The sequence below is a fragment of the Centroberyx affinis genome, unplaced genomic scaffold (genome assembly GCF_046629955.1).
Source record: "Centroberyx affinis isolate AG114_WGS23_722 - 3 ecotype Tasmania unplaced genomic scaffold, CSIRO-AGI_Caff_v1 ptg001441l_1, whole genome shotgun sequence".
NCBI classification, from domain to species: domain Eukaryota; kingdom Metazoa; phylum Chordata; class Actinopteri; order Beryciformes; family Berycidae; genus Centroberyx; species Centroberyx affinis.
This window is the reverse complement of record NW_027279915.1, coordinates 31,916-57,829: the sequence shown is the minus strand read 5'-3', so window position 1 is coordinate 57,829 and position 25,914 is coordinate 31,916. Positions and strand designations below refer to the sequence as shown.

The 25,914-nt window shown below is 42.0% G+C and overlaps 4 protein-coding genes across 4 annotated transcripts in view; 2 read left to right on the top strand and 2 right to left on the bottom strand.

The window, feature by feature from the left end:
* Positions 1-2,205: 2,205 nt before the first annotated feature.
* Positions 2,206-3,832, top strand: LOC139650122 (thioredoxin domain-containing protein 11-like; the record flags this gene model as incomplete). The annotated part of the gene is made up of 4 exons (XM_071526680.1): positions 2,206-2,369; positions 2,482-2,594; positions 2,807-2,887; positions 3,178-3,832. Coding segments are annotated over 4 exons (887 nt in total), but the record flags the coding sequence as incomplete, so codon positions are not given.
* A 3,080-nt stretch (positions 3,833-6,912) lies between these two features.
* Positions 6,913-7,964, top strand: LOC139650124 (lipopolysaccharide-induced tumor necrosis factor-alpha factor homolog). The gene is made up of 4 exons (XM_071526683.1): positions 6,913-7,038; positions 7,183-7,212; positions 7,435-7,567; positions 7,797-7,964. The coding sequence occupies exons 2-4, from the start codon at positions 7,185-7,187 to the stop codon at positions 7,903-7,905; spliced, it is 270 nt and encodes an 89-aa protein (XP_071382784.1). The 5' UTR covers positions 6,913-7,038; positions 7,183-7,184; the 3' UTR covers positions 7,906-7,964.
* Positions 7,965-8,545: 581 nt separating this feature from the next.
* mslna (mesothelin a) lies at positions 8,546-25,739 on the bottom strand. The gene is made up of 43 exons (XM_071526679.1): positions 25,611-25,739; positions 25,279-25,425; positions 24,501-24,712; positions 24,210-24,310; positions 23,937-24,055; positions 23,652-23,828; positions 23,518-23,549; positions 23,317-23,414; positions 22,733-22,755; positions 22,610-22,631; positions 22,485-22,512; positions 22,271-22,355; positions 21,990-22,136; positions 21,099-21,310; positions 20,805-20,908; positions 20,367-20,485; positions 20,060-20,215; positions 19,325-19,539; positions 19,005-19,090; positions 18,782-18,918; positions 18,516-18,641; positions 18,198-18,388; positions 17,893-17,981; positions 16,863-16,990; positions 16,585-16,712; positions 16,378-16,495; positions 15,999-16,217; positions 15,245-15,415; positions 14,800-14,952; positions 14,654-14,718; positions 14,356-14,485; positions 14,137-14,222; positions 13,453-13,582; positions 13,006-13,196; positions 12,646-12,736; positions 12,307-12,436; positions 11,960-12,150; positions 11,132-11,293; positions 10,856-10,992; positions 10,042-10,181; positions 9,838-9,932; positions 9,274-9,742; positions 8,546-9,183 (listed from the first exon to the last, which is right to left on the bottom strand). The coding sequence occupies exons 1-43, from the start codon at positions 25,656-25,658 to the stop codon at positions 9,095-9,097; spliced, it is 5,697 nt and encodes a 1,898-aa protein (XP_071382780.1). The 5' UTR covers positions 25,659-25,739; the 3' UTR covers positions 8,546-9,094.
* Positions 25,727-25,914, bottom strand: part of mslnb (mesothelin b) — a 21,251-nt gene continuing 21,063 nt past the window's right edge. The window contains exon 55 of the mRNA XM_071526678.1: positions 25,727-25,818. Within this exon, the coding sequence (XP_071382779.1) occupies positions 25,727-25,818 (92 nt within the window). The remainder of the gene's footprint in view (positions 25,819-25,914) is intronic.

Below are 25,914 nucleotides of genomic sequence, written 5' to 3'. Positions count from 1 at the left end.
CACAAATTCATCAAATCGGCCCCTCTTTGGAGCCACGCCACTTGGTCATACTTTGTCGCAGAAACATGATTAAAAGTTTACACGGGTCACAAGACTTTGAACTCTGTTGGTCTAAAGACACTTTTCAATAGCTACTACGGTTTTTACGCAATCGCAGATTACGTTTTATACGACTTTTGGACAGTTTCAGATTTTATAATGGGTGTGTATTGTGCGGAATGTTCAGACCTAGAGCACGTGATGTCGTCACACACTCTAGCTCCACGCCTTCAAGTTTGATCAGAAATCTTCCAAACAGTATCATCTTAGTCCCACAGCTTCCACTCTACAAGCAAGCTTTATACACCAAATTGTAGGCATTTTTGTCCTCTCTCACCCAATGTTACTTCCATTGAAATAGGACCCACGGTTTTTGAATAAATCGCCCAAAAGGGCAGGGAGTGCTGTCCGACACTCCCATCCGCTTCCATGTAATTTGACCGCTCAAACCCAGAGTGAGAAGAAGAAAAGAAGGTGATTTATATTTTATCACAGCTCCTTTAGTTTAAATCATACAGACACATGTCATACATCAGTGTCGCCAGTGAAGTCTCGGGACGCTCAAAGTGAAAAAACATTTTCGATGCGAGCTTTACTTTTCGAGATACAGGGATTTGTTCGGGGACAGTCTTGGCTTATTGTGAGTGCTAATGAAACATTAGTTCAAAGTTTCCCGCCACAGGGGGGCCTGTATCCATAGCAACTAGTGACTCGGTCTCTGGGCAGAAATTCTCACACCTGCCCGTGATTGGCTAGGTGGACAGTTAATACTGTTTAATACTGTCATACTGTTTGTGTTTGTGTGTGTGCGAGGGATGGAGATGCGCACCAAGCAGCAGGCACACTCAAAATTTCCTGAAATTTTCTAGTATTATTATTATTCTTCCTTGCAAAACTTCGGTATGTAACTAGTCTCGCAGCGTAGCCGCGACACCCCTCAAAATACATCAAAACGTGCGCCTTGAACGGGAATCAAGTGCTATGACTTTTCTTAGAGATTGTACGTAAAGTTTTCGCACGAAGTGCGAAAACGTGCGATTTTCGGCCCATTGAAATGAATGGAGAATCGGAAAAAAAATCGCACAAATTCATCAAATCGGCCCCTCTTTGGAGCCACGCCACTCGGTCATACTTTGTCGCAGAAACATGATTAAAAGTTTACACGGGTCACAAGACTTTGAACTCTGTTGGTCTAAAGACACTTTTCAATAGCTACTACGGTTTTTACGCAATCGCAGATTACGTTTTATACGACTTTTGGACAGTTTCAGATTTTATAATGGGTGTGTATTGCGCGGAATGTTCAGACCTAGAGCACGTGATGTCGTCACACACTCTAGCTCCACGCCTTCAAGTTTGATCAGAAATCTTCCAAACATTATCATCTTAGTCCCACAGCTTCCACTCTACAAGGACAATTTATACACCAAATTGTAGGCATTTTTGTCCTCTCTCACCCAATGTTACTTCCATTGAAATAGGACCCACGGTTTTTGAATAAATCGCCCAAAAGGGCAGGGAGTGCCGTCCGACACTCCCATCCGCTTCCATGTAATTTGACCGCTCAAACCCAGAGTGAGAAGAAGAAAAGAAGGTGATTTATATTTTATCACAGCTCCTTTTTTTAAAATCATACAGACACATGTCATACATCAGTGTCGCCGGTGAAGTCTTGGGACGCTCAAAGTGAAAAAACATTTTCGATGCGAGCTTTACTTTTCGAGATACAGGGATTTGTTCGGGGACAGTCTTGGCTTATTGTTAGTGCTAATGAAACATTAGTTCAAAGTTTCCCGCCACAGGGGGGCCTGTATCCATAGCAACTAGTGACTCGGTCTCTGGGCAGAAATTGTCACACCTGCCCGTGATTGGCTAGGTCGACAGTTAATACTGTTTAATACTGTCATACTGTTTGTGTTTCTGTGTGAGCGAGGGATGGAGATGCGCACCAAGCAGCAGGCACACTCAAAATTTCCTGAAATTTTCTAGTTGTAGTCTATTATCAATCTAGAACATTCGTTGACTGCAAATTGTGTTTCTATTTTGCCATGTTTTGCCATGATCCTGGTGGTAACCTGCATTTGTGTGTGTGTGTCTGTGTGCGCGTGTGCATATTTGTATGTGCCTGTGTGTGTTCACCTGTGTGTACATGCGTCTTTGTTAAAGAGGTCTTCATCAGGAACTTCAGTGCTCCTTACAGCCCCCTGCAGAGACACCTGGTGGGAGAGGAGGACAGGAAGGGAAGTGAAGGGGAGCCGTCCGCTCCACGCCCCCTCATCACAGAGCTGACCACCTCCTCCTTCCTGCCCTCTGTCATGGACCTTCAAAAGGTGAAAGAATACTCTGCAGAACGCTCGGGCCTAGCCAAGATGAACTGTTCGGTTGGTTACACACAGTTCCTGGAGAGAAAATCTAAATTTGTTTGTGTATGTTTTCCTCTAGGACGTGCTGTTGTTCTACTACACCCAGTGGTGTGGATTCTGCTCTGTTCTCAACCACATCATCATCCAGCTGGCCAGGTTATTCCAGGGCAACAGCACTATCACTGTCGCTAGGTATGTATTTTGTCTTTGTGTGTGTCTGACTGTTGGTGCCTGTATATCTGTTAATATGAATGAGAAAATATGTGCGTAGTATGGTGTGGTGTTCAAGTTGAATCCTAGTATTATCTCAATGCCAGTTACATTTAATGGTCAAATGTTAGTTTTCTGGTCCTGCCTTTCAATAAAACAATAAGTGTTATAACACCCTACCCTCCTCTGTGTAGGGTGAATGTTGCACGCAATGACCTTCCATGGGAGTTTATGGTGGATCATGTTCCCTCCATTCTCCTCTTTCCCAGATACAGGTGAGATAGACAGTCTGATACACAGGCACACAGACACACACAGACACACGCACACACACACACACACACCTACCATTACTATATTTCTTGCATACACATACTGAAGACATTATTTTTTTATTTTCATTGTTCCTTTGTAACATACATGTCTATTCCATTGCTACAGTCACTGCACTAGTCATCATGTAGGCAAGTATGCAAGTATTTCACAAAACTATAATAAATGGAGAATTTGAGCAAATTGGAAATTGTTTTCACTAATGTATTCCCTATTTCTCCCTCTCTTCAAGGAAACACCTTAGTGTGAAGTTCCCTGACGACACGCCCATCACGCTACCCAACCTGTTACACTTTGTCCTGCAGCACTCTGGCCCCGCCCAACATGCTGACAGGTCAACGAAAGCTTCCAGCGAGCGAGAGGGCCCGGGGCCCAGCGCTCTCCTCCGTGCAGAGTTTCTGGCGCTCCAAGGCGAAGTTCACATGCTGCACCGCGCCCGGGAGCGTCTTTCCCAACAGTTGGCGCAGCTTTGGCGCGACAACCGGCGCCTGACATTTGACAAGCTCACCTTGGAAGCCCAGAATGCCGAGCTGCAGCAGGAGAGGCAAAGCTTGGAAGAGCAGCACCGGGAGAAGAGCCGGCAGCTCGGGGAGGCGGTGAGACGACTGCAGGAGCTGGCAGACACTTCTGAAAGCCTCCTGAATGAGAACACACTGCTCAGGGTTCTGCTGAGGGCGTTGAGAGACAGGACGGACATGAACGAGGAGGAGGAGGTGGAGGGGAAAGAGGGAGAGCAGAAGAGAAACCACATGGCCTCCTGACCACCAGTCTGCAGGGAATCCTGAGAGCAGTGCAGAGAAGAGGGAGAGTGAGCAGGGAGAGCCAGGAAAGGAGTAGTAGGGAGAGCTGGAATGGATGAAGGAGCGAAAACAGTCGTCAGACCTGAGATGTGGTGAAGGGGGGGGGGGGGGGGGGTAATGAGTGTTGAGCAAAATGAAGTTGAAATGAGGAAGAGGTGTAAAACCAGAGGAACAACGTGACCCAAAAGCTCTTGTCATAGGAAAGAGTAAATGTGGATGAAAGGTTAGTTTATTATCTGTTGGAAAAAAAATAAGACTACTACTCCATCAGGACAGAGAAGCAGTTACAGCAAGGAAACGTTTTATGGAAAAGAAGGGGGGATACGTCAAAAAGAGTGAGAGGACAGTGTTTGTCAGAGGGTTTTTGAACAAACAGAACCCGCTATGGTGCTGTGATGACAGTAATCCGAGCTTACCTTTCAGAACAGTGTAGAATGGGAATTCAGTGCCAAGTCTCCAATCAAATGGCTCAGTGCTGATTTGGAGCTCACAAAAAATTAAATGTCCAATGAAGGCTAAAAGAAGCGACCTGAGTTGTCATAGCTACTACAGAGACCCTGCGCCCCAAATTCTCGACCTTCCCTGAAGCACTTGTCTGCCACCCTACAAGCTTAGGGTTGGAGCGAATGTGTATGAATAAAGGCGAGTGATTTTGAAAATTGGATGCAGGGAGAGAGGGCCACTAATGAAGCTGATATATTTAATACTGAAGACGTGGCACCTGCTCACCGATTTGTTGGTGGGCCTATGAACACTTGAACTAATTAGCAAGAATTTTCTTTTTTTGAAGGGGATATTTTTCTTTTGTTAAATTAATCTATTTTTACACGAATCCTGGAATCACTAAAAGGACATCTTTTTCTATGTAACTATTCAGGTATAAAGAATAAGTTGCTGCAATTGTTTACATGTGAAATATTGCACCAGTTTTTACTAATTAAAACCTTTCAATTTATTTTTCTCTTGTGTTTTTTTGGTGGTTGACATCCAGCGATAGTGTATTACTGCCGACTGCTGCTACATTTTGGGTAGGTTACCTTATTTCCCAAAAAGGAAAAAAAAATAATACCAAAATACCAAAAACGAAAAAAATAAAAAAGTTCAAACTAATCCAATCTCTTATCACATCACTCAATCACATCCCCAATCTTCCACTCTCTGCAGCCTGTCTGTTTATGTCTGATTTCCAGGACTTGCTTCAGTTCTCAGCTTCAGCATGAATCCTCTTTTCTTGGCTACATTTCTCTCCAAGCACATTTTGCCTGCTCTTTCAGATAAGTATGCTCTCCTCCTCTATACCTACCACATTATGAAACAAGCCTCTTACATATAACAGCATGTCCATATTTACACCAACTGGAGATCCATAACATATCAACACATAGCATATTGTCTCCCTTGAGAACAGACACATACTAATTAAAACCTTTCAGCTTAAGCTCAATTCCAGCTTTTGTCCTGAACATGTCTATAATGTGGCATTATCTGACCTTCACAAAACTAAAGGGCAATATAGAAAATGCCATTACTAAATATCAAACTTATTTTCAATGCACAATGTTTTTGGGTTTAGAACCATGACTATACTACAACTACAAAGTAGAACAAATTTCAATAGCCCATTCCTCCGCATCAAATCAATTGTTACTCTTTAACCTTATTTGTAATAGTCTCCATTTATTCTTCTCATCATATTCACAATTCAGCACAATCATGGTGTATACTGTACTTCTTTCCTGATTTCTCAAAACTTTCCCACTTGTCTCTGAAGGCCTTACTGAACTGTATTCCATAAAATCTTCAGTTCTGTTGTTCAGCTCCATCTCTGAATTATGCTTAAACGACTACTTATCTTCTGACGACAAACAATTCAAACCTTGTTCTTCGATAATTCCAGTTCATATAAGACAATGGACTCGAGTCTATATGGGCACAGTTCTATACAGTTAAGTCAACTGAACCTGCAGATGGCAGCACTTGCCCAGCGGTGGCCACCCAGCATGAGTTGGGTGGTTTTAGTCTTGTCTTGTTGCACTTCCGTTGACTTCCAGTTCATCTCAGCCAAAAAACGTTTTGTTTTGTTTTTTCAAAAAAGCATAAAGTCATTGTAAAGATTGTGAAGGGAAATGCCACATCACCATGAATTCCTACTGCAGTTAGAGATTTTATTCACACATTCATATCCTGACACGCACACACACACGCTGTATGCTTATATTTTTTCATGTAGGCTATGTTCAATAAGAAACAAAGTTCAGTAATGTGTTTGTTGCATTTATTCATCAGTTAGGCCTGTGGCATAATCTGGAGAGGATGTAGACTGAAGATGGACTCTCATGACCATGACTTTAATGTAGTGTGTGTGTGTGTGTGTGTGTGTTTGTGTGTGCGCGCTTATGGGTTCAGCCAAGATTTATAAGCATAATCTAATTTCACACAATTGGAACATGTGCTGTCAATTTCAGTCTGAATGGAAGGCAGTTTGTGTTCGACAGTACAGAAGCTTCACCCATTAACTACACACTACAGCTCTCTCACCAAAATAAATCCTTTATACCTTTTTCAATATTCTATATGTCTTTCTACCTCATTGCCCAGTCATTAAAACGCGACTAGAAGCTGCAGTTTGCCATCAGTCCACACACTCTTTGTACCTCCTCTTTAGTCCTTGAGTGCATTTGAAAAGATTCTTCATTCATTTTTATGGAGTCAGCAGTCTCAGTCTGAGAGACCAGCACAGGAGACAACTGCAGATAGTATTTCCATTGACAAATGCTGGATCCTGATGCTAATGGATAGTGAATAGATTCATAGTGAAGTTGTTTGTGCATTTCTCTTCACAGATTTGACAGTAGATAAGCAGATGACAGTAAAGCGGGTTGCATTTAGGGGATGATACAGCTGAGTGTTGCTCTCATGCACAGATATAGGAACTGCTGTAATCAAAATTTTCTGGAATGAACCCAAACCAGATCTCAAGTCTTTTTATGGATAAAGATTTAAGGAAGGGTTGGTTGGAGTCCGAAAGATATTCCCTTTATATATGCCCTCGTTCACTGACTCCCACAGATAGGTTGGGACTGGGATCGGGTTGGGTCAGTGTGAACAGCGGTACTGAAACGGAGGGAGGTATGCACAGAAAAATCCACCTATCTTATGACTGCAGAGGGAAGTAAACAAGCATCTAAGGGAAGGTGTAGCCCTCCAGAAAGGCATGTACCATGGGAAAGCCGTCCTCTCTGCTCTGACAGTTTGGTCTTGGCTGCTGTGGGTGACAACTGAACACTAAACCCGTAAGTGCTTTGCCTCTGTTTTATGTTATATTTTGCTTGTTGGGAAACTGTCAATTCTGTTAGTATTTCCAGGATTACCAGGAGTACTCACTATATACACTGTAGACTGTATTCACATACATCTTTTGTATGAATTGTTTACAGGAATGATGGCAAATGCCCAAGTGCCTGTTGGTGAGTTCTATATTGTATATTTGTGATTTGGAGTAGCTGAAAATACAGCAAAACTCCTGGACTATGTAATGTAATTTAACTTTATCTATCTGTAATTCTATCTACTTTTCTGTCTTTGTACTCCCTCCTTTCGCTTAACCCCATTTTTCTTTATTTATCTGTAATTCTATCAACTTTTCTGTCTTTGCACTCCCTCCTTACACTTAACCCTATTTCTTCTAGCAGCCATCGGCCCGTTTGGAGACAGTCCAGTTCAGGTTGCCTGCCCTAACTGCCACCAGACTGTGGTCTCTAAAGTGGAATACTCCTCTGGTTTGCTCACCTACTTGTTTTGTGGAGGCCTCTTCCTTTGTGGGTATGTAGGAGTGAAATGTTATTTTCGCACCAGAATATTATTTATAAGTGTGGCTGAAAATATGCTTCTGTGACCATGAGAAATTGAATTGTGAAATGCAATTAAGTCACTAACTTTTAAAAGGGATTAATTTAACGATGCATGAGTTGGATATTTCAAATTATTTATGGGTAGATGATCTTCTGACATTAGCTGCTCTGCCCTCCCTGACCAGCTCTCTTCCATCCAGCTTTGTTCTAGGTTGCTGTCTCATCCCGTTCTGTGTGGACCGGCTGAAGAATGCCCAGCACACCTGTCCTACCTGCAAGACTCTCCTTGGCGTGTATAAACGCTTATAACTGTGATATGGTGTACTTTTAACCTACAACACACTCAGCAGTAAACCAGGCTACAGACAGCAGGACTCCCTCATCCTGGGAGATGAATGCAGCAGTGTTGAAATGTCTAACTTAATTAAACTGAATCTAATAGTAACAAATGTTGTCATTGACACTGTGCCTTTCATTCGGTTGTTAGCTGCTGCCTTGGCAACAGCATAAGAGCTTCACAAAGTTTGACCGGAAAAGAATTTAACTTGTATGAAATAGTGTTCATCTACTTACAGCTCAGGGGAGCTTACAGTCCCAATGAAACGACATAATGCAGTGGGGGCGTTCAAAAGTGTAAACCAGTGGGATATCAGGCAGTTTTATTTGATGGAAGGGGCGGAGGGGCAGGGTTGTTCAAAAATATTTTTGGGTGGAATTATTTACACCTACTGGTACAGCATGAGGTAACAATTAAAGATAGACTATACTATTTTCCAGGAAGTAACATTTTTTCCATTTCATTGTGACTTTAAATAAGTAGGAATGGTTTTGTAACTAAATTGGTGACTGTACAGATGAATTGGTATAATATGACCCCGACATGTTTGTCCCTTCGCACCCTTAAATATTCCAATAAACTGTAATCAAGCAAGTACCTCAGCAGAGGAGCTTTGATGAACAATATATGCATTTATTAATAAACTCATACAACAGGCATACAGGATGTTTATACGGTAAGGCTGCATGAGAAGGGTGCGGTCTCAAAAGGGGTACATGGGAATGTGACAACACAAATGGAGAAGAGATAAACTGTCACCTTCATTTTTCAGTTAAACCTTCATTTTAAAAATTAAAACATTCAGAAACATTCCAACCACCAAGACTAAAAGACTGACAAAGTAAAGCGAATAAATGAGCATAAAAATGAGGTATGAAAAGGTTTCAGAGCACACATATTGAGTGAGTCTAAACTGCTAGATAGTCAAACATGTATTGTAATAGATAATTACATATGAAATAGTTTCTATATAGTAAGCAATACAATATAGCATGTAGCAAAGGGCATTTTAAGTCATTTTTCAGTTTAAGGTACTAAGCCTACCAGTCTTATTTTCACCTGTTAGTGATAAATATAAAACAAATAATTAAAATAACTCATCCACTTATCTCTGGATTTCGAATTACAATAGTAAGCCATATTAGGCAGAGTCCTGTCTCTTCAATGTAGAATGTGTGAAGTGATGAAGACGGCGAGGAGAACGAGTAAGGAGAGGCCAGCGTCTGCTCTGATGCGTGCACCACTGCTACCTGCAACACACACACACACAAACTCACATTAGAAATGAGTCACACTGTAATCTACCCACCCATGTATGGAAAGAGGAGCGAGGTAGTTACCTGTGGTGGTAGCCGATCCCCCTGTAGTGCTGCTGGACCCAGACCCTGCGGTGGTTGTTGAGGATGAGGAGCCAGTGGTGGCAGTGACGGTGCTCCCTGCTGCTGTCGTTGAGGATGAGGACCCAGGGGCGACAGTGACAGTACTCGCTGCTGTCGTTGAGGATGAGGAGCCAGTGGTGGCAGTGAGGGTGCTCCCTGCTGCTGTCGTTGAGGATGAGGAGCCAGTGGTGGCAGTGATGGTGCTCCCTGCTGCTGTCGTTGAGGATGAGGACCCAGGGGTGACAGTGACAGTACTCACTGCTGTGGTTGAGGAGTCCACCCTGCCTCCTACCAGCCCCAACGCCAGCTGATCAAGATCTGTCTGGGACTGTCTGCTGATCCAGTTCTGTACCACAGTTTGGTTTTCATAGGATTTCAATTCTGCCAGGTTGGAGCCCAGAAGACCTTGGACCTCATTCACATTCAGGGACTGAGGAGAGCAGAGCGTAGAGGTATTTATACATACATGCGAACACACACACACTCACACACACACACACACACACGCACACACGAAACACTGACCAGTATAACGTTCTCATCCAGACTGGTGAAGGTATCCATGTCCATGCCGATATTTGAGGCAGCCAAACTTCTAACGTAGTCTGTAGTTGCACCACCTGTACACCAAAAAAGAAAGGAAAGGAAAGAAATGGGTGTGACCTTTATCTATTGCAGTGTCTTCCTGCTATATTTCTCTATATGTGGTGTGTGTGTCTGCTTGCTTACCCAGGTAAGGCTGTATAAGCTGGTAGGTGTTAGCAGAGATGACTGAGCGGGTGTTTCCAGAGAAGGCTTGTCTGGCGATGGTGAACAGTTCTCTCTCATGCTCCAGTGTGCAGTTGGACAGTGTCAGGGCATTGGCCGTCCTGCAAGAGATGGAAAACCAAACGCTCCAATCAACTGTGAACTATTAACTGTGTACTTCTGAGACATATTTCTTCCATTTCTAAAAACCTCTAAAAGGGTACATTTTATTATTATGATCTTGATTTATTATGGTTTTTCATTAGTTTTTTTTTTTTTATATATAGTTTTAAGTTTAAGTTTAGTTTTAGTTAGATTTCAGTATGGGTTTGGTAGTTTTAGTTAAGTTTCATTTTTAAAAATGTTTTAGTTTATTTTAGTATTTTGGTTAGGGATTGTTTGTTTTTTAATTATAAGGACTGAAGTTCAAAACAATACAAACAATTCATCATAAATTATTAAAAAAAAATTATTTACACTTAATGTATGTATAATCCCAAATAAGGCTTTGGCATTTTCTCTTAATTTTGGCATTTTCAGTTCAGGAATTGTTTTTAGCAGAGTGAGCTTCTCATAATTCACCTTTTTAATTTCACTTTCCATATATGATCTGTCCTTTGAATTGTGAATTAATTTAGATGTCTCATTGTTTTGCGAGCAATGATGGTAAACACTGCTCAGACTCTGATTACTGAGTGATTATTACTAACCATAACCCTAACCCTAACCAACACATGCCATGTTACTAATGGAACCTCCCACCCCCCCAAACACACACACCACCCTCCCTCCTCACCGGAGGCTGTCTTGGGAAATGGTCTTCAGGACAGTGGTGTCTAGGGAACACAGGTTGGCTCCCCCAATGGAGTTGAGCTCCGCACTACCGAGGCTGTTCCCCTCCTTACTCAGATACTTAGAGATGACGGCCTTGGCCTAGATGGGAGAAACATGCAAACATGAGCACACGCAAACATATATGTACACATGCACAACATGCAGTGCTTGTTCAAGGGATGGCATAGGCAACCACACATGCAAACATTTTGGAAGAGTTGTTAACTTGTTTGCTCACCATGCTTGGGTCCCACTGCCCATCCGACGAGTCCATCAAAGCAGACAGTGTGTCAATCTTAGTGATGTTCCACATGTTGATGTCATCATTAGTGGCCAAACGGGACGCTGGCCCCAGGACCTGAACCTTGTCTTCTGAGATGGTGGAATGGGCAGCGTAAGCCTGAGGATGTGAGAATCAGTGAAAGGACAAAATATTACCAGGAAGTCTGGCTCAGGATCCTAATCAGAGTTACTTTACTTGCCATGTACAGCAAATGTACAGGAATTTGTCTTGATGACATTGGTGCAGACACACACTTTGTAAACTAACATACAGTAATACAGTACATACTGACACATGTATGAGTGTATTATAGTTCGAGTAGCTTTGTTATAGTTCGAGTAGCTATTTTTTTTTTGCCCAAACCATATTCCACTTAAATCTTGAGCTTTTATGACTACTGTTGTACGGTTGTCAAATACTTTGAATGCAAACAGTGGTTTGCATTGTTGTCCATTCTCCTCTTCAGGAGGTCGGACATAGCCAATTGGCAACAAACCAGGGGCCCATAGAAGATAAAGTGGGTGATTCTCCATTATTATTATTATTATTTTTTTTTACTTTTTCCTTAAAAAGAAAGATGTTTAGTCTTGAGTACAGTAGACTACAGTAGCCATAAATTTTGGGACCATATCCTTTTACCCTGCAATTTCTTTCTTTCCTTCACCGGCCACCTTTACCAACAAACATGACCTTTGAGTTTAAAAACTTTAAAAAGATTGTGCTCAAATCACAACAAAACCAACCCGGTCAGCACTGACTCCAGTCAGGTAGTAAGTCACCTACCTCTCGCAGCTTGTTGAGAACAATAACGAGGAACTCCTCCTGGTCCACCTTGGTGGTGATGGCAGCCAAGTTGTCTTTAACAGTCTTGGCACTCAGGCAGCAGTTGAACTGAGCTACGTCATCGTAGTCGAAGGGGAACGTTTCGTCACTGATAGTCACCTGGGTGATCTCTCCTACAGTGCATTCACTTGCTAAAACAGAGGAAGACAGATGGAGTAACGAACAGGTAGTTACAGATGCTGTCAATATACAGTGGCTGGGGGACAACACATCATCAAGTCATGAAGAAAAAAATGGGGAGAGAGAGCAACAGGGAGGACATATTTTCATAACGGAGAGAAACTTACCTATAGATCGCTTGGACACTTTTTTTATGGACCTTCTAATGGCTGCCTTCATCTTTCTTTTCTTACTCCTCTCCACTCCATTGCGCCGAAGAACCTTCAGGAAGGACTTCAAGAACGTCCGCTTTGTTTTCTGCTCACAGGAATGAAACAGACACACCACATTAAAAAAAACTGACACATATATAGAGACACCACCAAACTCATTTCAACACCAAACACATAAAGCAACAGACAAATGGAAATGCAGCCGCCTTCCTGCTAAGTAAAAACACACACATACACACACTCACTCACACACACACACACACACACACACACACAAGTTTTTGTATTACTCACTTTATCAAATTTATCATAGAAGGTTTCAGTCAAGTAGAGCGGTAGCATCCCGAGGTCCTCCAAAGTTTGTCCATCCCATGTTGATGGAGCTCTGGTTTAAAAACAAAACAAAACAATGGAAGAACACAATTTCACTGCAAATGAATTATAATATCAAACTGAACCAAAAACCCACATTTCAACCGGTCAGTTAAATACTTAGATGATTTTTGGAAAGGAACAGAAGAGAATAGGCAAACACTTCAGAGAGAAGCACTTCAGAGAGGCTGCTGGTTGCTCAAGGATATGCAATAAACCTGTTGTTTTATTATCAGACCAGGGTGCTTAACTGAAAGCTGAGTATTGCTTCTGTTGGCGTACCCATAAGTTGTTGTCCCTCCCAGCAGCAGGGTTTGAACAGCAGCTACTTGAGCATCGGTGAGGTCTGCGCAGTTCTTGAGTTTTTCCAGGATGGATGAGTGAGAGTTCTCGATGTAGGACGCATCAAGAGTGCAGCACATGTTCCCCAGAACCGATATATTATCCTCAGTCAAACTTGTGCTTGTTATACCCTGGGAAGGAAAAGGGTTAAGAACAGAATTCAATGTAGATCAGAAAATTAAAAGAATAGCAACAGAACTATACTGTCGCAGCATCTATATTAGATTAGATTGACATCTACATTGTCCTAACTCAAAGGTGTGCTTGATGGACTCAAGATCTTTCACACTGTGCTGTCTCTGAGACCACATTTATGACAATGAGTCTTGACTTTTCTTATTATTAGTAGTTAAGATATAATGTACTGTCCATTGTTACTGGACTCACCAGACAGCTCTTGGCATTGGTAAACAGTGCAGAGCGTTTGTCGCTGAGAGCACTGGAGAAGATGGAGAAGTCTGCATCTGCCAGCTCTTGAAAGTAGGACCTGCAGGTCGCCTGTGACACCAGGGAGTAGCTGTAGACATAGAGGTGGGTGGGGTGATATTGAAGTGAAATATTAGTTTAACAAGGCAGTATAGAGTTGTTATAGCAACCAAGAGTGTGTACAAAAGGTCCTTCATCCCAAATGCAATCACCTTACTGAACTCCTAACTCCATTTCTCCTAATTGCTCACATATTTTGATATTGTCTTGATGTGTCTATTGTTTCTGTGTGCTGTATTTTATTGTATTGTATTTATCGTGCTGTATCACATTTTAACCAACCTGTGAAGCCAAAGCCAAATTTCCACTGCAGTGGACAATCAAGTTCTATTCTGTTCTATTCTATTCTATTCTAAAGATGGCCACCGTTTGCAACATTACAAAAACGAACCCTAACCAGTCTTGTCAGTCTCTTGTCAGAGGATTTTGCACTGTGAAAACTCAAAAGTGTTATCTTGCTTGGAAGGATGGCCCTGTTTACCAATCGTTAACTTTGATCTGTCACTTTATTGTATCTAAACCTGTATTAAGCCTTAATCCCACATCATTAAGACCAATGGTGAATACCATCCATTCTGAACTCACTCATAATAGAGCAGCATATCTGGAGGATAGAGGCTGTAGCTGCTGGCGTCCGACTCTCCTTTAATATAGTTGTACATGCAGGTCAACTGTTGGTAAGACAAACATAAACAATTATCTCTCTCCTTTACATCTCTCTCTCTCTCTCTCTCTCTCTCTCTCTCACACACACACAGACACACACACACACACACACACACACACTCTCCCTCTCTTTCTCACCTGAGTCTCCAGCAGTATGACCTTCTGCTTGCCTGTCCTTCGACAGGCTTTGATCAGTTTCTTGATTTGCGTCCTGCGCAGAGTCGTCACTTTGGTGCAGGTGAACCCTTGCAGCACGTAGGATGACAAACTACACTCACACACACACACACACACACCCACACACACACACTTTACACTGTGTACATACTGAAACCCACTTGCTGGAGATTTCCTGAGTGGTTATATTTAGAGGAAAATCTTTATAGATAAATGCAATTATAGATAAAATTGTATAGGAAAGCTGTTGAAAACTCACTTGTTTGGATTTCCCAATGCTGATGTCCCAAATTCCCCAGCCACTATATCAAAGAACAACACCGCCTAGCAAAGAAAATATATTGTGTGTGATTAAAGTATGTACTTAGAACATGTGAGTGTGTGTGTGTGTGTTGGATGCCCTACCTGCTGACGTTTCCATTTCTTCTTGTTGAGTGTGTTGATCACGGTGTTATCAGACTGAGAGAAGCCCAGCAGCAGAGAACGAGGAATCTGAGTAGCCATTTCATCCGGAACATTCTCTATGATCCCATCACTGCTGCTGTTCACTGATATAATCTAGTGTGAGGGAGAAAATATGCACGGGGGCTGTTTATACTATATGATATAAAATATACATCTGTGAGAGAGACCACAACTCTCTCTCTCTCTCTCTCTCTCTCTCTCGTCTCGCACACAAAGACACATGATACACAAAGAAAATTTTTGCCAAAACTGTGTTCTAATGATGAATGACTTTTTTTGATGACATTTTTGACATTTCTGTGTTTGACAGAGCTTGCTTTGTACAAGGCAACTAATTGTACATTCAAATATAAGTCCTCTGACAGAAGCCACAGAACTGTCATACCTGAGTAACGAAGGTCTGCTGGACGATTTGTGGAGCAGTTATCAAGTGTGCCAGGAATCCAGGATCCTTGGATGCGGTAAGGAGCTGAGAGCTGTTGATGCTGAGGAACGTTGATGCAGGAACACCCACCACAAGAGAACCCACCATGAGCAACGCCGACGCGTTGTTGAGCTGGTGGTGATGAGAGGGTGGAAGCAGCACATGGATGAGAACAGTGGACATGACAGCAGGGATACCTTATTTCTTTCTGGTGTGCTGAGAGACACAAACTTTGCATTTCAAATCAGTTACAAATTCAATAAAACATGCACTGATAGACAGACAGACAGACAGACAGACAGATAGACAGACTGTGCGTTCATGTGCTGGTGGGAAAGTCCGACATCCGGGACTTCCAAGTCAGCTGCTAAACAGCGTTGCATTCATGTGCTATTTTGTTGGAAAATCAAACCCGGAAGACATACAATAAACAAACACAGGTGTCCTGCAGCTTGACAAGTTAATTTGACGAACTTCATTCAAATGTTGGGTTAGTCTTGCTAACTACAAACTTGCAATAAAGAAGCATCTATGTGTTTTCTTACTGTTGACTGAAACAAAACTTCATTTTTTGTTGAGAAGGTTAAACGTCACCATTGTGTCAAAACTCAGGTAGCAAAAATTTCTCAGTTTCCAGGTTTATCATCCGCCTTTCAAGGGTGTTCATGTGAAATTTTAAAGCACATGAACACACCAACAGATACAGAGCAGTTACCTGTATCATTCCTGAAGACATCAGGGATTGGATAATGGCCATGGCCTGACCCTGATTCCAGCCAATCACAGTGCTGAGGATGCCGAGGGAGGCATGGAGGTCTCCAGGCTTTGCCATGTTGATCTGGCCAGTGGAAATGCCAGTGCTTTCATTGCCGAGGGCAGCGATGGAGGTGGCATCAATGTTGTCACCAAGGTTACCTGCCAAAGCAGCAGAAACCTACAGAGGCCAGGAGGCAAAAGTCAATACAGCATGGCAACTTTACCAGTCCCTCTCCCTAATGCAACAAAACCAACCAACAAAATGCATCATGTGGGTGCTTGTATGTGTGTGTGTGTGTGTGTGTGTGTGTGTGTGTGTATGTAAGACAATGGGTTACCTGTGGGTCCAGGTCTGTGCAGAGAGTAGTTAGGTTGTGCAGAACTATCACACTCTGTGCTGCCGTCAGCTGACTGAATGCTGGACCAGGAGCGACACACCGACACAACAGAGGAAGACTGGAGGCAAAGTAGTATTGTTAGATGGACAGTGGCGAGGTATAGTACGTATGTGGGGGGAAATTAACGTTTCATGAGTTCAGACTCACAGCAAAGGGTTGAAGTTGCTGTCCTGTAGATAGATGAGCTCGGTGTAGTAGTTGGTGAGGTTGAGAGGCAGGAAGGAGTGGTTGAGCAGAGCAATGTTCTGAGGGTTCACTGTGAACACCTGGATATACTGCGGAGGATATAAACACTGAGGAGTTAGTATTTTGCTATTAGTCTGTCCACCATCCATTCACCTATCACCCACTGTCTTTATCTTGATTCCCTTCCCAATGAGCAATACCTGAGCTGTAGTTTAAATTTCTCAAATCAATTTCAGTACCTGTGCAGAGCCAAATGTATTCAGGTCCTCTAGAGTGAGGAAGTACATGAAGGGGCCTATGTACTCAGCAAACCAGGCTGTAGAGTTCAGTTCTGGGTCGTTGGCATTGTAACACTTTGGCACCGTCGCTACAAACACAAAATTGAAAATATTTTAATGGAACCTGCACACAGAAAAGCACAAAGAAAAGACATGCACATTCACAAACTAGCACGACTGAGATAGAGGCTATCAATCATCTCGTCCATAGTCTCATTTGTTAACGGTAAATCCAAGGTATTGCAATTAATATACCGATATATTGATGTTTAATGATGCTACATGTAACACCTTTAAACAGCCACCACAATGGATATTATATTAAAGCTGCAATAATAAAGATTTTCTGACCACTAGAGGGTGACAAGAGCAGCAACACATTTGTAAATAAACCCACAGCAAAGCCACTTCCTCGCTCCACTGCACTACAGAGGCAGAATCAAATATTGCAAAGCACCGTGCATAAAGGATAATAGCTAAGCTAAACATACCTATGGAGAAGTTACCAGTGTACCAGTATGCAGAGGTTACCAGTCTTGCTTTGCCAGGCATTTCTCCCGCTGAAGTTTACATGTCCCACAATGACAAGTGAAGAGGTAGGTAGTAAGTTTACTAGTTTAACAAGTTTACTTGCTCGCTTCATCAATTCTGCCATTATGTGAACATTTTCAGGAATGATGGGAGGGGTTGAGGGCTGCTTTTAAACAGCGAGGGAGGTGCCAAGCTAGTTTAAAAAAAACTTGGAAAGCTACAGGAAGGAGTGGGAGGAGCTTCGTTTGAGATCAGAGTTTGACAACAAGCTTTAGAAAAGAGGTGAAAAGAGCAACACAGCTGTGTGTGGATATTGGTTTATATCATTATGTCTCAATGAAATCTCCACATAGCACACATTAGTTTCAGGATTGGTTATATGGTCTGATATCGCTTATTGCAGGTTTAAAACCTTGCAGCCTCCTAAGGTCTAGCTGTTTGGGTTGTTCTGATGGCTGACCTGAGGTGAGGTAGGCCTTGATGGTGTTGAACACATCTCGCTCCATGAAGTCTGCAGCGCTGTAGTTGTGTTTTCCCAGAACTGAGACACTAAAACACAATAGAACAGATCAAGTGAAATCAGAAAGTATTAATTTGAAAACAATAGCATCAAAAAATGACATCATAGAAAAAATAATGATTACGCATACCTTATCAAATGAAACTTATGTGCTCAGACTATAAATTTTGCACAACTTGAGCATATAGTGCTATGTATGTTAAACATATCACACAAAACCATTTGCTGTTCTTAAGCACACATACAGCTTTTGGAAGGCCAGGCAGGACGCGTTGTGTGTGGCAGTGGGGGTGAGCAGACTCTTGGTGAGGAAGACCAGGTAGTGTTGGAGACGCCGGTCAAACCAAGCATTGACCTCTGACCTCTTAGTGCTGCTGAGAGCCGTGGGCCAGACGCAAGGCAGTGTGGGCCGCCGCACCACCTCAGGGAGAGCCTCCTGCAGGGGGTATACAGTGTTTATATCATCATTGTGTGTTTGTGTTTCTCTTTCTGCGTTTATGTGTGTGTGTGTGTGTGTGTGTGTGTATGTGTTTGTGTGCGCGCATTCGTGTTATAGTACATACGGTCTCTAGGAAGATCGGTGTCCGATTGTAGTTGTTGTAGATCAGGCAGAGCTTTGCATCGTCGTCGACGATGTCACGGCGACGGAGGAAATTACCCAGATCTGACGGAGGTATGGAGTTCACCAGCTAGAGACAGCAAACAGAATAAGTCATCCTCCTCCTCTTCTTCCTCTTCCTCCTCTGTATTTATTCCACATCCTTCAACCTACTTATTATATCCTCTCTAACTTTCTTACCCTCCCTAACGTTCTCCTACACACACAAACCTGATGCATGTTGTTGCTGGGCATGAGAGACAAGAAGGTGGTCAGGTTGGGGAACTGAAATCCCATGAATGAGCGCTCCAGGAAACCGTAGAAACTGTGGTTGTAGTTGTCACCATAGCAACGAAGAGGTATTGGTCCTAGAATGGGGGAGAATTAAGAGCGAGGTCAACGATCAATCGCACTTTGCTTTCCTTCTAGTTTCCTCTCCATGTCCGTCCTTTACCTCTGAGAGACTGAATGATGTGGTTGTGGATTTCTTTCTGTGTAACATCACCAAGCATTGGACGAGTTGAATTCAGGACCTCCACTCTGAAACAGATAAGACATGATAAATAAATTACAAAACTGGCAATTCATGTATGACGTTTGGACTAAGTTACTGTATATTAGGGGCCACCTTTGAGAAAAAGTACTGGGCATTAGGCGTGTAGGTCAACAATGAAAGTCTCAAAAAACTGGTCAGACAGAAGAAAATGTCTATAATCTCAAATTTGATTGAAGTAAAGTTAACTCATTTGTGTGATCACATGGCGTGTCACTTACGCTTGCTGCTCGGTACTGCAGTTCCTTCCTGCCACAATTTTGAAGAATGGTGCAACATGGAGCGGTGACAGGTTGACCAGCAGGGGGCGCAGGCGGTTATGGAGCCAGCCCAACACCTCTTGGTCTCCCACTGAGGGACTGGAGAGGTTCGCTCGATCAAACACAACTTGCAACATGGCTGACCTCACCTCAGAGGGGAACTGACTCTCATGACCCTACAGGAAGAGAGAAAAGCGAGAGAAAAATAAAGAAGGAGAGGGTGAGAGGTGGGTCAGGAGGGAAAAGAACCAAAGAATGAAGAGGGAGGATGAGGTATGGATGGAGAGAAAGGGATGAGGAAAGGCAAGAGGAGAGAAGAAGCACTGTACTTAATAGAAACAGGCTATTTTTGGGAGATAGCTTTCTCTTTGACCGTATTTGGGTCAATACAAAAACATTTATCTTTTATTTCTGACATTGACAATCAGAATATACAGTATTGTGGAAATTCCCTCTGTTGAAGCAGTGAAGCAGTTACCTGTCAATCATGTAGCCTGGTCCACCCATTCATTTGTGAGATACAGTTTAAACATTCACAGGAATTGAACTGAATAATGATCGATTATATCTTAAACGAGCAGATAAACATTGTCTGATTGGGTATATACTCAGTAAAATACAGTATTTCCTGGTGCTTACTAGAGACATGGTTTTATTTGAGAGTTGGTGTTTCTAGAAAGTTGTACAGTCTCTCACCGTGATAGCAGCAGAGAAGTCATCAAAGAAGGCTGTGAAGAGTTGGTTGGGGACGTGGCCCGTCACCATGGTAACCTGAGCAGCAGTGGTGAGCTGGCCCAGTGTGGAGGACACCTCTGCCAGCTGCCGCACTGTCAGCTGCGGCAAGGCCTCCATCTGTATGCACAAGTACACACACACACACACACACATTACTCTGTGACTACACAACACTGACAGGTTCAAAATGAAGACTGAAAAGCATGCAAAAAAAAAACATAACAGGCAACAAACTGATATATGATGCAAAACAAACAACAGACAGTACCGCTGAAAAGTTGGAGTACAGCCTCTGTAGGTCACGGAAGGAGACAAGAGCAGAGAAACCTCCCAAGTTCTTCTCCAGCCATTCTCCGCTGTTTGGATTGTGTGAGCTACAGCTGGGGTCTGGACCACAAAGTACACAGGACAAATTCAACTAAACACAACTCAAAATATCAAGAACTTGATGCTATGGATCATTGAGTTCATTTTGACTTTGATTTAATGGAGGATAATAGTTTGCCTCTCAAGGAATATTGATTGCACATCTAGACCATGATGCTATGGATTATGGATCACACATTTCCTACGCCAGCATTTATTTTCACTTTGATACTTTTATTGTAGGACAATACTTATCTATTAAAGTTATGTTATTACATTTTTTTTTTTAATTGTGTCATTAATTTCTAAACACTTTCCTTATGGGAACTCGACAACCTACCTGCAGTGAGATTCCTGGTCAGGAAGACCTTTATAAAGTGTGTATAGACAGCGATCTGCCTGGAGAGCTTCATGCTTGACCGATGACGGCTCAAAATCTGGACACTGTGGTCAGAAATAAGTTGAGGTGCTTAGTATGACAACAACATGACCTCAGCCTTTTGTTGGAAATTACAATTTTGAATTATAAATCATGTAAGGACATAAACTGTTCTGTAATTGGAGCGCTGTTGTTCAAGATGGCAGTAAAGCTGAGGGAGGCGTGTGTGTATACAGTAAATGATGTGATACTTACATGTCTTGGTACGTGCTGCAGGTTAAATTCTTAGTGGTGAGACATGACAGGAAGTCAGTGGACACAGCAGGCAGGAAGGGGCGGAGCCTGCGGTTGAACCACAGCTGGATGAAAGCAGGATCCTGGAAGTTGGCTGTATTGAAGCTGTCCAATCGGATTTCTCTTATCGAATCCAGAACCAGGGACACGGCTGGGTCACTGGGGTCAAATGTCTACGAGAAATGGAAAGATGTAAAATATCCAGTGTCTAGTGTTGGAATCTTCAGTACTCCAATTCAAAATGTCTGTATCAAAATGTGTCCGATAGGTATATAATGCATTTTCTCACATCTTTTAAATTACCGTTCATAACTGCACAAAAACTACACGAAAAACAGTAAGCAAAAATGGGACAGCTGGTATGTTTCATATTGGCATTTACTACTATGGAGGCCGTAAGCTGAAGTTGTCATTTTGAATCATTTTGGATGCCATAGATAAGCATCTCTGCCAATTTGGTGTTTACACGAAAATCCCTATGGAAAATATGAGTGGGATTTGCACGAAACGACAGAAAATAAAGTGTGTTCTACACAGAGGCTTACTAGCTACATGATGTTTTTCCATTAAATAAAATACATACTAATTAAAATAAATAAATAAATAATACTAACTTTACAGCCAACAAAATTACGTCAGACTTCGGTTCTCTATAGAAAAATCTGTCATAATATGTTTTCAGAAGTGGGTAAAGAAGTTATAACTGTAGAGGCTTGTAATTTCAAATCACGCCTCCTACCCAGTTTAAAAATATGTTTATCTAAGCTTCATTTGGCATAATTCTAGGCAAGTTAAGCCTAGTTAGGCCTCAGTATGGGAAACAGGAAAGTTAGGATTAGAGCAGATTTGTACCATGTTGGCAAGAAGATCCAGAGCTGCATCCAGCACCACAGAGGCTTTGGAGAGGAAGAGCTTCCAGACGGGTCTGGAGCCACTGGAGTTGGAGGAGCGGTTACACTTCAGCACCGCTGCCAGGTCCTCTGCTGTCAACGCTGACAGCTGGGAGACAAAAACAAACACAGGAGAATGAAAATAGGTGAATGATGGAAGAGTAAAGATAAGAAAATATACTGACGACCACATTGATGGTAGTGGTAGTACAGTTGTTGATCTGAGATACTTCGGTGCCTTACCGATGCACAGGCATATTTCTTAATGCCAAAGTCACAGAAACGTCCATTCATCTGCCCATTACCAAGGTGGAGCTGTAGTGCCGTACTTTGGTAGAAAAGAGGCAGAGAAGCTCAATATTTTGCTGATATTATAATTAGCAAAAATGTTTAAGATAGTTGAAAGTGAGATACTGCAGGGTAATTTTACATTGAGGCTTTGTTTTACAAATCTCACCTGTTCACTTGAATGCAAATGTCTGTTTCTGTGAAAATAGCAAGAAATTAATTCATTTTGATAATTCACAATAAAAAGTTAAATTATTTTATGAATTAAATTGTTAAAGTAATAAGAACACTTACCATTTGTTGGGGTAACATTGCACTTGGGGAAGAAAAACATTAAAATTGTTATGAATCTGCTGTCAGAGGCCAATACTCAAGTTAGACTTAAAAGCTTAAGTCATGTCCATATACTGTACTTACCTCTCCACTGTATATGATGCAGCCTATGAGAAAAGTGCAGATTGTGTAGATTAGATTAGAAGTGTAGATTAGTTTTTGGTACAGTTTGGTATAGATTTTAAAATGTATTGAATACCAAATCATATGTTGGCAATTACCATAACAGAGTAGTAAAGTTTCAGAGTTTTAGGCAAATTCTCATTCTCAGCAGACATTGCATGTGGGGACTCACAACCCAGTTTTGTGCCCCATCGTATTCTCCATTTACATGCTTCCATTTGGACATTATTCAAATACCTAAAGTTTCACTGCAACAAAACAGTTAGGTCTCCCTATAAACCTACACAATAATGGTCTTGCCATTCTCATAAAGTGCTGGATGTTACAGACTTTTCTACAACTTAATAAAACCAAATCAGAAATAGTTGTTTTTGGCCCAACCAACTTTGACATGAATTAGATACTCTGTCTGCCAATTTAAAGTCATTAGCAAGAAACTAAAATGTACTTTTTGATGCAAATTTGAGCTTTGATGAGCAGGTTAAGAGTTCTATACAAGGGTTAAGGGTAATTTTCATCATTATCATGGAGACTGAGCCTCTCACCTGGGGGTATGTGCTGAGATAAGGCCAGCTTGCTGCTGGTGATGGATGATGCTATATCAAGATGAACAACAGGCATGGCCAGGTCCAGTCTGCTAAACCTGGAACACAACAACATTTGGTGTTAACGCTGTGATAATTTATGTAATGGAGTTTTTTGTACATAGTCTCCAACAACCACAACATATATAGATATAAACTCACAGTATTTTGTATGACGAACAGGAAATGTTTCCCTTGGAAATGCAGAAAACAAAGATGGTTACTTTAAACAAGCAGTGCAAAGTGTAATTTCTGAATTAAAATGAGGAGGAACCATGTTCCTACACTCTTTTTACCTCTTGAGAGAACATGACAAGGTGGGACAGGAACTCAGCAAACCTCCTGTCCTCTGGAGATTCAGTCAGGTAGTCAAACAAATAATTGATGAGGACTTCTTTCCCTGGAAGAGTAGAGAGAGGCAACACCAGCAGCTCCGCAGTCTGCTTTGGAGACAGGAGTCGTAGGACCTCCAGCTAGAAAGAAGGATAGGAAGAAAAAAATTCATGTTATTTTAAAATAGGTAATTACATTATAGGCCCAATGATTTTAGTGCCTTGTTATCAGTAGAACTGAGGTCTTACAGGGGCGAAGTCTGGGTTTAGATCCAACAAATCTCTGAGCGACACCAATACTGAAAATGGCCCCAAATTCTTCCGCAGCCAGTCTGCACTGCTGTTGGAGCTGGACACACAGCCTGGATCTGGAGGGGATGGATCAGAATTAAATGTCAAATCATGAAAATAGAAAGATATATATGAATGCTAACGGACTAAACATTTGCCAGTAAAGAAAGAGTCAATCAAAGGTTGGAAATTTGAAATAAATTTGAAAACAACAACCGACCAAGCTTGTACCTGATTGCCGATGGGAGAGGAACGGGAGGATTAGCTCCCTCAAGACCAAATGCTGCTGCTTTAAGGTCATGTGATCAAACTGGTGGCTAAATGCCTGCAGTCTGAGAATAAAATCAAGAACAGAATGAGAAATCACTTTAACCTTTTCAGCCAAAAAGAGTAGATATCAAATCACAAGGATATGGACATGGAATGCGATATATATGCATATTATTGTGAAACAGGCACAGGAGCTGTGAAGGATTTATTCCAAGGTAAGACAAGTATAAGAATCTCTAGATCAACACTCACATTCGCTGGTATGAATGACAGCTGAGGTTCCTGCTGTTGAGACAGTGCAGGAACATTCCTGATGCAGATGGCAGGAATCCTCTCAGTCGGCCAGAGAACCACTTCCTGATGACGCTGCTGTCCCCCAGCTGCTCATCACTCAGCATCAACACCCTCATCTCTCCGATCACATCCAGAACCTCAGACGCTGATGAACCAATCATGGGCATGGACTGGAGGAGACATCGATGATCATTTTAAAAAGATGGGGCCTCTTTTAATGTTTTTAATGGAATCATTAGTATAGATGGAGTCATGTGGCCTAGAGTTTAGAGGAGCAGACTTGTAAATCCCCGGACTAGCTGGGAAAATGTGGATGGGAAAAGTGAACGAGTAACGCTCTTCCCTTCCTTAACAACTACCATCGATGTGCCTTCTCTTACACAGGCCTCAAAAGATGTAGAGTTGAGGATCTGGCAGAGTTGTATGTGAGTTTGAGTGAGTTTGAGTGAGTTTATTTATTTAAGAAGGGACAATGCACATTAATTAACATGAGCACTTAGGTCCATCATGTACAAGTGCCAGATTTAGCTAGGCTAGTTTTCATCTGCAGTCCCTGGCAGGTTGATGGCATATAAAAAACATTAAGAGAAAACATACAGGAACACATAGGCACATAAACACATAAGCACAGACAAAAGCACATAAGCACAGACAAATAGTAAGACAATGACGTAACCCCTACTCCAGATTATCCCTGGTATGTAAATAGAAAATAGAAGTTAGTCAAAGCACTGACCATATTAGCAAGGATGTCCAGAGCCGGGTCCAAGACAGAGGAGAGCTTAGTGAGCAGCATCTTCCACACCACTTTAGACTGACTGCTGTTTCCAGGCAGATTGCATCTCAGAAGAGACACCAGATGATTGGCTGTGAAGTTCTCTAGCTGTGTGTGAGAGAGAGTGAAAGTAGACATTGGAAGTTATTTAGTCAAACAAGCAGGTTGTTGCACAGCATGTACTCTGAATTGCAGAAACTGTCCTACACACTATTTACTATTTACTACTCATATGCAATTCCAAACTGATTTTGACCCTGAGACAAAAGAGTAAGCATAAATTAGGTTTTCACCTGTGCACATGCATATTTCTCCAGGGTAAAATTACAGGGAACGTCCATGGAGACTGATGTGCTCAAGTAATGCTGTAGCTTGTTGCTGTGAATAAATGTAAAATAGCAAATAAACGTCAATACAATAATTGTTGCAACACTTTGGGGAATTTTGGATATAGATAGTAAAGAATGGATTGCCTGTTGATTCCACTGCAGATTTGAGTTCCTGTCAAATGACACAGAAGAAAATGAATCTCAAAGAACGGCAGCTCTAGAAGCAATTAATACAATAGTATTCGAACTGTACACATGTCTGTGGAAG